Below are 13,076 nucleotides of genomic sequence, written 5' to 3' on the forward strand. Positions count from 1 at the left end.
GAATAGTCGTACAAGGTGGCTTGAGGCTATCCTCCATCTACATTTATTATATAACTGCTATCCTCCATTTATATTTAAGAGTCTCTTTTATTTCCAGCTCTGGAGTCAATATTAATCAAATTTCCACATCATTATAGTTATTTTGTTACTTTAAAAGTTCAATTTTAATATGTTTTTAATTTTATGTATTGTAATTCTTAAGAATAACAACATAATATAAGCTCATTTCATGTTAAATCTTTTCAGCCTGCATGCAATTAAGGATGAGATGTTTCTTAGACAGACCCTGCAACGCCAGTTAATAGCACTTAAATGTACATCTTTTGGTGAAACAGTAAGTAGAGACACAGCAACTTGGTTATTTTATTTAATGCTGGGTTTTTATCGCTAGTTGTTCTGACCTTTCTAATAAAACAAGACATAAAAGCTAGCCAATACCATAACGTCAAACATATTTGATAGTGAAAATAGTAAATGGCAAAGCTGGATACACTCAGCTGCCTGCAGTAGAATCTTGTGTGCATAATTTATGTGTACAAATAATATGTAAATTGTACCTTTACTGGAATACACCATTAGGTTAACATAACATCCATCTTCAGCATATGAATGAACCATAATGTCAATTTTATTCAGTTTGTGAATTCAGACTAGGACTGTAGCCCCTTGTATCCACCTGATAGCAGGTAGAACGATCAGGAACTGTAAGGGTTGGTGTATTTCTTGTCCTGCAGGCTCTCTGACTGGAAGTCTTAACGTAGTTAAGAGCTATCCATCTTCCTCTTATGCAAGTGGTACAACACCTGAGAATGAAATTTTCATCTTCCATTAAACTTCCAAGGAAGTCTGATAGGGGGAAGATATATTCTACATTTCAGAAAGGTCTTCAGTCTTTGGATGAACCTGGGTTGGGACAATTTCATATTGTATCTAACTCAGGTCAGATTTTCTTCTTGCAAGCTAGAGATAGCTAGAGACACTGGCCTTGGAGGGATTTAAGAAAAGGATTTGGGTAAAACAGAAATAATGTCAGTTGGTCTTAAACAGTATCATATTTATTTCCTTCATACAGAGTCATATGAGTTTTGTCCCCATTTGTGCTGTTCTGACTGCATAATAAGAATTTCAGGGAGAATACAGATGAATTGAACTTGTCAAATTGAAAATGTTTTGAGTTTATCATCTCTTAACATAATGAACGTTCAAATAAAATTCTAGGTTAAAATATTATTTTCCATTGATATCCTCCTGATAAATGAAATATATCAAATATATCAAGCTAAAACATACTCCTCTGATTCGGGAAGGTTTATACACTGATTGCAATTCCATATTCAATATGAGTCAAAAAAATGCATCCTTTTCAAAATCTTTTATTAATATTGGTTTCTTACTTTCCACTTATATGTCTTAAGCTACACTGTTTAGAAATGTGTTTAGTATATGAATGGCATGTTACTTACAGATGGTTTGCCCTGTTTGTGTTGAAAATGATACAAAAGATATGAATGGATCCAAAGCTGGCTTATGTTTACCTTCAACTTTGGTATGTAAGTATTTTTTTTCTAAACATAAATGCATTTAAATATGTTCTGAAGTAAATAGTGACAGCATTTTTGACAATTTTGTGCATAAGATAAGACTCCTATATATCCAAGAGTCAACATTTATCTTTACACAATTGAAGATAGTTTCAGAGGGAGTTTCTTAATGTCATACAATGACTTGCTGCAGAGACAGATATATGCAATTTCCTGTTTTTCTACAATATGAATTGTGATTAGTTAAATGAATTTTATATGATTGTAATATTTAATGTATTCAAGTCTTTTGTTTTTTTGTCAAATGCATGCAATAACAAATATTTGTGTAAAGCAAGACATATTTAGTTTTAAACCAATTTAATTTTAAAAAGTAAATAAATCTTTGTGTTTGCAATATGAACATGAACTGAATTAACATTGCCCCACTGAGTAGCAAGAACAATATAAGCCTAATTCATCTAATACTAAAATAAATGGAGAGACCACAGTGATGTAAATGAGAAATGAATGGGATTCTAAAGTAGTGAAGAGTACAGTTGTCCAACCCATAATGGTTGATCTGGTCTTGCTTCTTTTTAAGCCTAATATGTCAATCTCAGTGGGTGGATTATCAGATTACTTCAGGGGAGGGAGAATTATACACCTAATTTGTGAGCACAGATATAATCTTTATGAGAAATATATGTCTCTCAACTGGGATTATTGTTTGAAATTCTGACATCTAACACAATGTGAACATAAAGGTCTAAGTAAAGAATATGGGAGAATAAGATATTGTTCAGACTGCTATTGGTAATTAAGAAAAAGATACCAAAGTTACACAAATAGTTCAAGCTTTCCATTTTAACTATCAATTCACATAAAGTCAATAAAGAACAATTTTGAGTGAAAAGCATCCTGAAATGTCTCTTTTCCATTCTCTAAACAAGTCTCTGCAGCAGGAAAATATTTGTCAATTCTTTGAAAAAGTTAAAATATTTTAAAAGAATATTACTTTTCATAAAAATAAAAATGATTAGAATTATGGATAATAATAGTCAACATAAGATAACAGTGAGTCAATATATCTAACGGCAGTCAAATTCACTGTATCCATGATTACATGACCTTCACTAAATTACTGAACTGACCTGACTAAAACTAGTTTCTTAAGGTCATAGAAATGTGCCTTATTCATGTCCTAAGAAATTGCTGGTCAGATTTTTACATAAATAGATACATACAGAGAGGATTTCTGTAAATATGCATGCAAATATTCAATTACTCATACTCACCTTTTAGCTTAGTGCTAAAAAGGCATGTATGAAGCAATTCCAGTTCTTAAAACTCAGTGGAAATACCTTTCAGTTTTGCTCTTCTTTTTTTTTTTTTTTTTTTTTCAAGAACTCATTAGTAAGCTAAGCATCAGAAATGTGCACGTCTCTTTTCTGTAGTCTATAGTATTCTAGTGTTTCTTTGTTTTAAGAACAGTTTTAATTGTGTTTATTTTTAAAGGATTTTAGATGAACTTGACTAAATAACTAGAAAGCCAAGATACAGTAAACCAGAAGCTTCTACTCATCCTTAATAAGAAAACTTTTCTTCTCTAGTCCCCAGTGTATTCCCAGTCTATTAAAGAGCAGGAAGAAGACAAAGATCAATTTTCTAGACTTCCAAACACAACAAAAGTGGACGTAGTTTGATGATGGTGAGTGTCAATTTTTTGATGCATCATAACCTACCCTGCAGTTTAAGTATTAATTTCTGTTTTTATATACTTATACATGATCATATTTTCCAGATATCTTTTTTTTGTAAAACTTCACAAATTTGATGTATTGTCATCTCTTCCCATGAGAAAACAGATTAGGCAGATATAAACAGATGGGCAGTTTAGTAGTTACTTTTGTGGCAAGCTCTGGCTGTTGTCTTTCATGTTTGGAAAATGCCTCTGCCAGAGGAGTCACTTCTTGTGAAGGATGATTTTGTGTGCCTGACTGAGGCTGGTTTTTCTTTCCCTCCTTTTCTCCTTTTTCTTTTTTTTCCTTTTTTTTTTTGGTCCTTTTCCCTTTTTCTCTCAAAAATATGACAGATCATCTGTGCGAAAGAACTTCTGAACTGCCTTTCCTCCTTTCCTCAGCCTTGGATACGTAGAGAAGACTTCTGGTCTGTGAGACTGGTCTGGAGAGTTTTTTGGTTGGCTGTTGGCTTCTTTCTGCCACCACTACTACAATAATTTTCACATTTTTTCACAGATGATGAACAGAGGAAGACCAGAGCCTGTGATGCTCCAAGTGTAGCCTCTGAATCATCCCATATTGAGGAGCCAGATATTATTTTAGAAGTCTGCAATATTCTGGTTAACAAAGTCTCAGTGGAAGAGAGAAGCCATGGGGCTTCAAACTAAGCATAGCAAAACATAACGTAATTGCATCTCAGCATGATCAAGAACCCATGGGCAATCTTCTCAATTCTCCTTTAACAAACCAGAGGCATGTTTCAGTTTGCAGAATAGTAATATGGACTTATTTTAATTCTTCAGACCTATTGCTCCTACCAAATATTGGCTGAATGAAGAAAAAAATGTGTTTTGTTTTTTTTTTTTTAAAGATACTGAAAGGTGATTAGCTGAATTGTGACTGTTTAAATAGAAAGAAACTGCTTTTTCAGCCACAAGGTTATTGATTTTTTGCTAGTGGTTTGAAAGAGTTGTTGCTATCTTCAGAGGGACAACATGGAGCACAAAGGAAAAGACTGAGACTGAGAATGTTCTTATTTCTGAAATACTTCAGCAATTAACTTTTCCTTAACAAGACCGGCTTGTCTGCTCATTCTGTTATGATGTTCAGTAGTTATGATATTTGAAGCTATTTATACCACACGTGGATATTTGTAAATGCCTGCTCTAAGCTATGTGAGACCTCCTACATACCAAGGTCAAAAGCTGAGCCCAGGTTACTTTTGGAACTTGTTGGAGCACACCAGGTGACTGACTGGTGTAGAGGACAGACTGATCCCACTGTGCATAGGATCTATCTCCATCATGACAGCAGCCTAGAGCATAGGATGCTAGTGTGCCTTGCTCTGACTTCCTAGCTTTAAGAAGCATACTGTTTTTCACTGATTAGCAGTGGGAAATGTTCCTGTAGTCTGAATTCTTTCACTGGAAAATGCTTCTCATGTCTGAGAAACTGAGTTTCTGCATGGCATCCCAGGGGCTGATTTCCTGTGATGTTGTAATGTGTTTTGGTTTCAGCACTTTTAAAACATAATAATAACAATAACAATAATAGTAATATACATTAGTAAGCTAAGCAAGAATATTCATAGCAGCATCAATTATACTGAAAGGAAAATATTCCCTAAACTGATACTTGAAAATGATAGAAACATAATTGAAATGATTTCTTGAATTCAGCTATGAGAAAACTGACCCAACAAAAAGATTTTTCTGACACAGAGATAGTGATGTTTTGTCTTCGGCATGCAGGTTGATATCTTTCTCAGGGATAGTTGATGAGATTGTAAAATGTAACATTTGCATGCATTATTGAAACTCTACAAAAATAATTGCTCTAATTACCAATGCTCTATAAAGTCATTCTAGTTACGAAGTCGTACATGTGGGTGATGTCTGCATTGCAAGTTTCCCTTAATGAGGGCATGGGATACTCTAAAGGAATCCTTGACATTTTGCATGACTCTTCTGCCCTGTAAGGTATCTTCTTGACAACTGATAAACTCTGTGCTGAATAGTCTGGTAACCAGCCTCTTCCCTGCTTCCATATCCACATGAATTATTAGGTGTCTAGTCTGTTTGCTGTATGGATTTTCTGTTTGTCCTCTTGTCATGGCTGCTGCTGCTGGTGGAATGAACAAGACAAAAAAAAGTATTAAGAAAATGAAATGTTTTTAAGAAAAAAACAGCACCCTGTGCCTTGACTCTTTTCAGCCTATAATATTGACCTACGTAGCTTCAATTGCAAGATATGCTTGTAAAATAGCTTATCTTTCCTCACTTTGGAGATTATTACCACAGAGTTCCTGTGAAGATGTTGAACATTCAGCTGTCACAGTGTGTACAGAGAGAAATCAAGGGATGTAAGTGGCTTCTTTACAGCATGACTCGTTTCTACTTACATTACTGCTGTATATGGTGCTGCATATAGGAGGACAGTCCCAGAGTCCTTATTCAGTACTGACTGCATGAGCTTTCTCTGGATATATGGAATTTTAAGAGGGATACTGCTTGGAGTCGTAAACTATACGAATGTACCCATCAAAAGAAGAAGGTTGTCAAAAACTATTTGTCTTTGGTTGAGTTTCTTATACGTGCAACCTGCCCTGCTACCTCACCTTCTCAGTTACCTGAGGACTTTTCAAGGAAAAAAAAAAAAAAAAAAAAAAAAAAGCGCTCTCCCCAAAGCTTAGGATAAGTGCAAGCCAAGGAAGAGGAAAGGCCTTCCCTGCATTCCCAGTCTTCAGTCCTGTCTTAAAGAACAACAGAAATAAATAAAAGCCAGTCAGAAAATAGAGGTTAAATTGAAATAAGCTTTTGAAAGCATAAGCATATTAGAAAGTCTGTCCATAACTGGGCAAGGGTTTAATTCCCCAATAATAGAATTTGCTCAACATGCTTCAAATCATCTGATCAGATGTTCAAAGAGTACATCTAGTAAGCTCCAAACTGAAAATATGAGGTTTGAGCTTTCCAAGGGAATATGCATGGAATATGGCAACACCAGTTCAAGACAAGAATGTCTGTATAGTCCGAACAAATATATATATATAAAAAAAATTATCTTTATGTCAAGGTTTGAACAAGATAAAATTTCTTTCTGAAATACTGAAGCTCTCGTAACTGGTGCAAACACAGAGAAATATATAGATATATGATTCCTATATAAAAATCCCCGATTGATTTTATTGCAAGTTGTTAACTCATGGAAAGATTTTTGACATCAGCTTTAAACTTTTACTTAGCCAAAAGAATGTGAATTTCTTTTCTAAAATGATGAAATACATAGTTTTGGTGACTCTGACAAACAGTATGGAAGTGAGAGCAGTTTCAGTGCCACATGTCAAAGCATCAGTAAAATCATTTGGTTGTATCCTCATAGTTGTGTATAAGACCAGTGAATACTGAGGTAGAATTTCAGTAAATCTCAGGTAAGTTCATTGTTTGGAGCTTAATGTGTTTGGGAAATTGTTCTTTAAACAAGTCAATAACACGATGCTTTAGTGCATAATTTTTGCTGTGAATAAGTTTGATGACATTTTATGAAATACATTACTTCATAAGCAAAGATGTGAAAGAACAGTGGCTTAGGAATGAATTACAATCTAAAAAATGTAAATTTTAGGAAGAGAACTGTTCCTTTTACCTATTGTTCAAGTTCCTGAATTTGAGATTCAAATGCTGCATCAGTTCCCCTAATTGTCTGCCTCCATATACAAATTTAATAATACAGTAGAATTTATCATACAATTAATTGTCACTTCATTAGCTTCAACAGAGATCCTTTATTTCCATACAAATGCATTTTTGTTTAAAATTTATGATGTCTAAAGACAAACATTTTTTAAAGTAAAAAAATCTTTAACATCCTGTTAAAATAAGTATTTTAGATCAGATATAAGGAAGAAATCCTTTACTGTGAGGCACTGGCACAGAAGCTGTGGCTGCCCCATCCCTGGAGGTGTTCAAGGCCAGGCTGGATGGGGCTTTGGGCAACCTGGTCTGGTGGGAGGTGTCCCTGCCCATGGCAGAGCATTGGAAACGGGTGATCTTGAAGATCCCTTCCAACCCAAACCGTTCTGTGATTCTGTGATTTCACAAACACTCAGGAGAGGTATTAGACCTCCTTATCCTAGACAGGTTCCAGCACACACACCTTTCTTCACCTCACTCACATCATTTTCTCTTTCAAACAGAATCATTTCAATTCATCACTACTCTAGCAAACCAGTTACAACTCCAAGCGGTAAGCACAACCTCTCTAGCCACACCAACAGCTTTTGTGCTCCACGGGAGGGATTGTTCCAGGGCGGCGATTGCTCTGACACGGAGCAGCAGGCACCTGGGGGCCGGTCCCCCCGGCGTGCTGGGAGCGGGGCGCCCCGGGCGCGGCGATGCCGGCGGTGCCAGCACCAGGCACACGCCTACTTTCTTCTTTTTTTTTTTCCTCCCCCCAGTTCCCAAGAGGGTACAAAATGCTGCCTGCAGAGGTTTGCAGCGGTGTTATTCAAATGACCAGGCGGCGTCCAACAGCTCGCCCCCGCTCATCCAGCTGCGCGCTTCTGCCTGCTCATGGCTCGGTGCCCTCTCCTGGGGACGGGGATGGGGCCGAGGGTTTTGTCTGCTTTTAACCTCAGCCCCTCTGTAATGTCTGAGCACGGACAGAAAGGTATTGGGAACGTACACATTTCAGCATTAACAAAATGCGCCCGTAACCCCGGTGCATTTAGGGCAGAAAACACTAAATGTCCGCGCCTAGAGGCATTTCCCAGCAACCGAAAGGACCCGTCCCGGGTCCAGGATCCCCCGGAGAGCTTGAGCGAAGTGAACAAACCCCACGGAGGTCGGTCACCTCTGTACAGGACACTCTGCACTCACCCAGCTCACCCAGGTGCACTTCGCTGGAGGTGGCTGTTAACTAGAGCTGGGGGAAAACACCGAAACACCTGCAAAGCGTATTTCAGCCAAACTGCTCACTAAATCTTCCTCTAAAGTTGATGGTGCATCATTTATACGTGGCACATAGGTCATAAGATGGTGCGTAAAGATCAGCCTGGAGGAACGACCAGAGGAAGAGCACAACGCTGGGAGGCAAAGCTTTGCCACAATATTTGCTCTCGTCGCTCTTGTTTGAAGCTGGTAAACCTGCACACCTCCAAACATCTATGCTTGCCATTGTACAGCATCCGCTGCTGTTGATTTGTATGTACTCAGGGAGATTTTTCTCACAGTCCGGTGTTTGCATCTATTGACTTTGTAATCTGTAGACCGGCTCTTAATGAGCAGAAAAGACAAGAAGCTCCGAGATAAAACCCCAGAATAACAGGGAGCCTTTACAGCTTGTCAGCGGGAGAAAGCTCAAACATCGATATCTGATTTACAGGAGTAACACAACTTATTTTGATAGATTGCACTGTTGCTGCTTCAAATTACTCTGTCAATCGAGGAAGAAGAGGTTAAGGGGTCATATTTTTAAAAAATGTTTGAAAGGGCTCTTTCAAGGGATTTTTTCCCGTCAATTTCGACCCCACATTTAATTAGTTGTGAGGGCGCACAGGCTCTACTTTGCCCGGCAAAGATGCTGATTTTGTTAAACTCAGTTTGCGAAGCGCCTGAAATGGGCAGGACCGGGGCGAAGGTCCCCTCCTGGCAGGGGAACCTCACCACCATCGCCTCCCCCTCTGCTCGGTTCCCCCGTGGCCGAGGCTTTGTTTGCCGGTGCTCCGGGAGCAGGGGACGGGGAAAACGGCACCGGCTTGCCAGCAGAAGCGAGGTCAAGTTCGAGCACCGCGGTTTTTTGTTTTGAGGGATTTTTTTTCTTTTTTGAGACCGTTGAAAATTATCCATCGTGAGCGGAGGAAAACGCAGAGATCCTACTCAAGAAGTTTAAAAAGTGGCAAAAAAAAAAATAATAATAATTATTATTATTATTATTATCCTTTTGGCCGTAGTGGGGCTTTCCTCCCCGCTCAAGCATCACCAGCACCCTCGTGGGAGCTGCACGCCGGGGGCGAACCCTGCAGCTTCTCCCTAATCTGGAGGGGGTGCGGGGTCCCCCGGCGGCCAGCGGCGGTCCCACGAGGGACAGAGCCGCGGGTGGGGTCTCAGTCGCCCGTGGGAGCCGGGAGCCGGCCCCGAGGGGCTTCGGAGCGGCCGGAGCGCGGCGCTGCCCGTCCCGTCGGGGCTGCTCCGTCCCCGGGCAGCCGGCAGCTAGAATAAATTACAAGCCCGCGTTTAACGTTAGTGACTCTTTAAATGGAATTTTTCATTCAAAGTTCGTCATTAAAATAGAAAGGCCTTTTGGCTGTGACCATACAAGCATAGTAAATTGTATATGTTTGCGATACTGAATGAATCTTGCCCATATGCTGCGCTGCAAGGCTACATGAATGAAGCATTTACCAAATCAGGCCCACCACATTAAACAGAAAAACAATCTTTATTCATGGTAACTTATCAGTTTCAATTAATCAACCTCGACAATAGAAATTCTGATGTGTTCAAGCAACTTGAAAGCAATAGGTCATCTCCAGGGCAGCCATGTTGTGTCTTTGTGCCTATGGCTTCAAACAAAGCCCCATCCCCGAGAAATGTACATCCCCGCTCACATATGTGTGCCTAGATGTGTACAAACATCTCGGCACGCCGAGGGCTGCCGCGTTCCCTAACGGGACCTATGTAGAGTGTTTATCTTTTTGTCCTACCAAAAAGAAAAAAAAAAAAAAAAGTAATTGTTTTCTAGTATTTTTTGAGCTCTGCGAGTTTAAACAAAAGAAAAGAAATTTCCATTGGATGACCATCCTTTCAGTTTCTCTGCTGCTATGTGAATAGCATTGTGCAAACCATTCCAATGGTATTGAAAAGGGGTAACCATTGGTTTGATTTGGTTACACGGTTTCGTAAAGAGCTCCCTCCCACTGCCTTAGGGTCTGTGAAAGGTCTGTGACCTGTTTAGAACTGCCAAGTGAAATGTCATGTCGCCCCTCCCAAATGGGAGTATCTGCATTCATTTGATCAGTATAAAAAATGATTGGGGATGGCGAGATCAGGGCTTTTGAATTGCAATTTATAGCAGTTTACAAAAATGCACATTGTTGGAAAAGAAAACATGGAAGTGTTTCGTTCTAAATTGCATTACCTGTGAAATGTCATTAGTCTTTTTAGGATATCGCGTCCTATTTTTTATGATCTCGGAGAGAGACTTAAATGCCCCAAGTTCGGTGTTTGCAGGAGATAAGAGCGCACACTGTGCTGCCCACGGCTGGGCACCTTCCTTTCCTGAGCGGCTGCTGGAGGAGGACCTGCTCCTTCTCCAGCTCCTGCTCCTTCTCCAGGACCTTCCCCTTCTCCAGGAGCTTCTCCCTGGCGGTGCGGCGGTCCCCGAGGGCTCCTGGTCTCAGCACAGCCCCGCTGCTTTGCAGGAGGGCGGCCGGACCGTGCCGGGCTCAGCATCCTCCTGCCTCCCGTTGAGCGCTTTGACCGCCGCCTCCTTGTCCGCAGACGGCTGCAGTGAACGCTTTAATTTGTTGCTCTTGCAACTGCCTCCGCCGCCCCGCACCTTGAAAAACGAAGCAGGGGGGGAACGGTTACACTTAGTTTAAGCTATCCGCCCTTGAATTTGTCACCGCTCGCACGCCATTTACCCCGAGGGGCTGCGCCCTTTGTGCGCCCGCCGGCGAGCCCGGTGGCCGAGGGGCGGGCACGGCGGTGCCGAGGCGGCCGTCGGGGGGTCCCCGCCGGGCCCGTTCCCCACAAGCTGCGCCTCGATCGGCCCCGCACCCTCGGCAGGACCCGGGCGGGTCGTCAGAAATGGGAAAGGGCCCGAAGTGAGGGGGGTCAGCGGCGGCGGCGGGCGGGCGGGCAGGACCCCACGCGGGGTCCCCAAACGGCGGGGGAAGTTTCCCGGGTCTGCCCCAGCCCCTTCGGGTGTTTTTGGGTCGCGTCCCCCCTCGCCATCTCCCCCCAGTACCCGGTAGGGCAAGAGGTGGCTGTGGGCCCCCCCCCCCGCCCTGCCCTCGGGGCCGCTGCGTCGCGGCCTCGGGCCTCGCCCGGCTCTCCCTGGAGGTCGCTTCCCCGGCCTTTGCTCTTTCCAGGAGCAAAACTTTTCTGGCCCGAAGACGAGACCTCGATAAAAGCTGCCCCCGCCTTGCTGGGAACCTCCAGCAAAATGTCCGTCCGTCCGTCCGTCCATCCTCGGGCTGCTCCGGACCCTGCGGGTGAGGGAAGCAGGGAGGTGTCGGAGCCGGTGCCGGGCTAAATCCCGACCCTATTTCCACGGCCGTGTTTTGGGGGGCCTGCCTGAGACGCCCTTTGTAGCTGTCGCCCACGGCTGAAGCGTTCAAACCGGGCGGATAAATTATTAGAGGAGTAAAAGACCTGAACGGCTTAATTGGGAAAAGCAGTCCTGGTTCCAACCAATGTCCGTACAATTGCACACTGCAGTCCACCATTATTCGAGCTTCATCTACTATGCACTATGTACCACCGTCTCCAAAGGATTGTTGCCCTAGAAACTTGTTTTAAATCTCCAGCTATATATCAACACCTTGTTTTAGCAGTCCTTGGCTGAATTACAGTTACACAGTTTGGCGCTTCTTTCAAATTTCCTCCCATCAGTTTGGCCAAAGAAAGGAATTTTTCTCCTTTAGAAATGAATTGGCTTAATTAGTAAGTAGATTAATGGCAATTGCTGGTGAGTTGGTTTCCAGCAGAGTTTCACCAGAGAGGGTTAATCGGAGTCAGGTCTGGAATCTTTCCCAGAACTGGCTGCCAGCCATTTCCGTCAACCAATCACCCCATAAACAAACGCGCCATCCGCTGAAATAGAGCTGATTTCTTACTGTCACCCCGCTGCACTCATTGCCCCAAACAGCCGCCACCTCGCCGTGGGCTTGAAATGGCTCGCCCCGAACCCGGGGCTGCTCGTTTCCACCTATTTCCCCCCAAAACTTGCAGGTGTCTCCCCGGCGAGGAAAGATTTGGTTGGGAGCATTGGCATCCCATAAACACGCAACCTGCTTTCAGCAGCCTCCGGCTGAGATTTTTCCCTTCCGAGTAGCCAGGAAAAAAATCGAGGCAAACACAATTACCGTAACAGGGCAGTCCGAAACACTTTCCCAAAGCCACTGCCACAAACACCGGGCAGGCAAGAAAAACGTCGGCGGACACTTTGACATCTTTTTCAGCCTTTCCACTGATTTTTTTTTTCTATACTGATAAAATGCATTCATACATCGACTCGCAGCTGCATTAGTCTTGCAAAAAAAAAAAAAAAAATCCCTGCTGAGAAATGCATATAATAGGAAAAACAGATCGGCTGGACAGCAGTGTAATTAATGCCAGAAAGGGCTGAGGCCGGTTTCATAGTTTGTCTTTTGAGGATATCAAGACGAGACCTGGTGAAAAATGACGCATGCTTTAACATTTCAGAAAGCTGGCAACTAGCAGAGCTCCCCCCTCAACCCCTCCTTTTTTTTTAACTTTATGCCTCTGAACAAAGGGGTCGGCAGAACTAGCTAGGTTGTAATGAGTTCTGTGTCCCTAGCACATTAAGTGCATCATGGAAACATATTGTATCGAAATAGTTTGGAGGAGAATACTGGGGATGAAAGAGAAAGGGTGCTTTGATCAGCTCCCTGGGGTCCTGAGTGCGCGCAGACCGACTTGCAAGGACTTATTCAGCTCCAGCGAGACACACTTACAACACCATTCAAAGAAATTTGCATATCTGTAATTTATCACATTTGTCCCGAACATTTTTGCAAGGTAAATAAAAGTTGGCTGAATAAAAAATATCAATCATCACGGAGCGAGAG

At 42.1% G+C, this 13,076-nt stretch overlaps 1 protein-coding gene across 5 annotated transcripts in view; it reads left to right on the forward strand.

Moving 5' to 3' along the window:
• The window catches only part of C2H10orf67 (chromosome 2 C10orf67 homolog), a 41,969-nt gene extending 36,052 nt beyond the window's left edge, over positions 1-5,917 (forward strand). For 3 of the 5 annotated variants that reach the window (XM_068673735.1, XM_068673737.1, XM_068673736.1), the window contains 4 exons: positions 247-334; positions 1,466-1,546; positions 3,134-3,231; positions 3,779-5,917. In XM_068673735.1, the coding sequence (XP_068529836.1) occupies positions 247-334; positions 1,466-1,546; positions 3,134-3,226 (262 nt within the window). In that variant the 3' untranslated portion in view covers positions 3,227-3,231; positions 3,779-5,917. Of the gene's footprint in view, positions 1-246; positions 335-1,465; positions 1,551-3,133; positions 3,232-3,778 lie in introns of all 5 variants that reach the window. The other 2 variants (XR_011093739.1, XM_068673739.1) reach the window with 2 other exon arrangements.
• The last annotated feature ends 7,159 nt before the right edge of the window (positions 5,918-13,076 follow it).

This window comes from Anas acuta, chromosome 2 (genome assembly GCF_963932015.1).
Source record: "Anas acuta chromosome 2, bAnaAcu1.1, whole genome shotgun sequence".
Classification (NCBI taxonomy): Eukaryota; Metazoa; Chordata; class Aves; order Anseriformes; family Anatidae; genus Anas; species Anas acuta.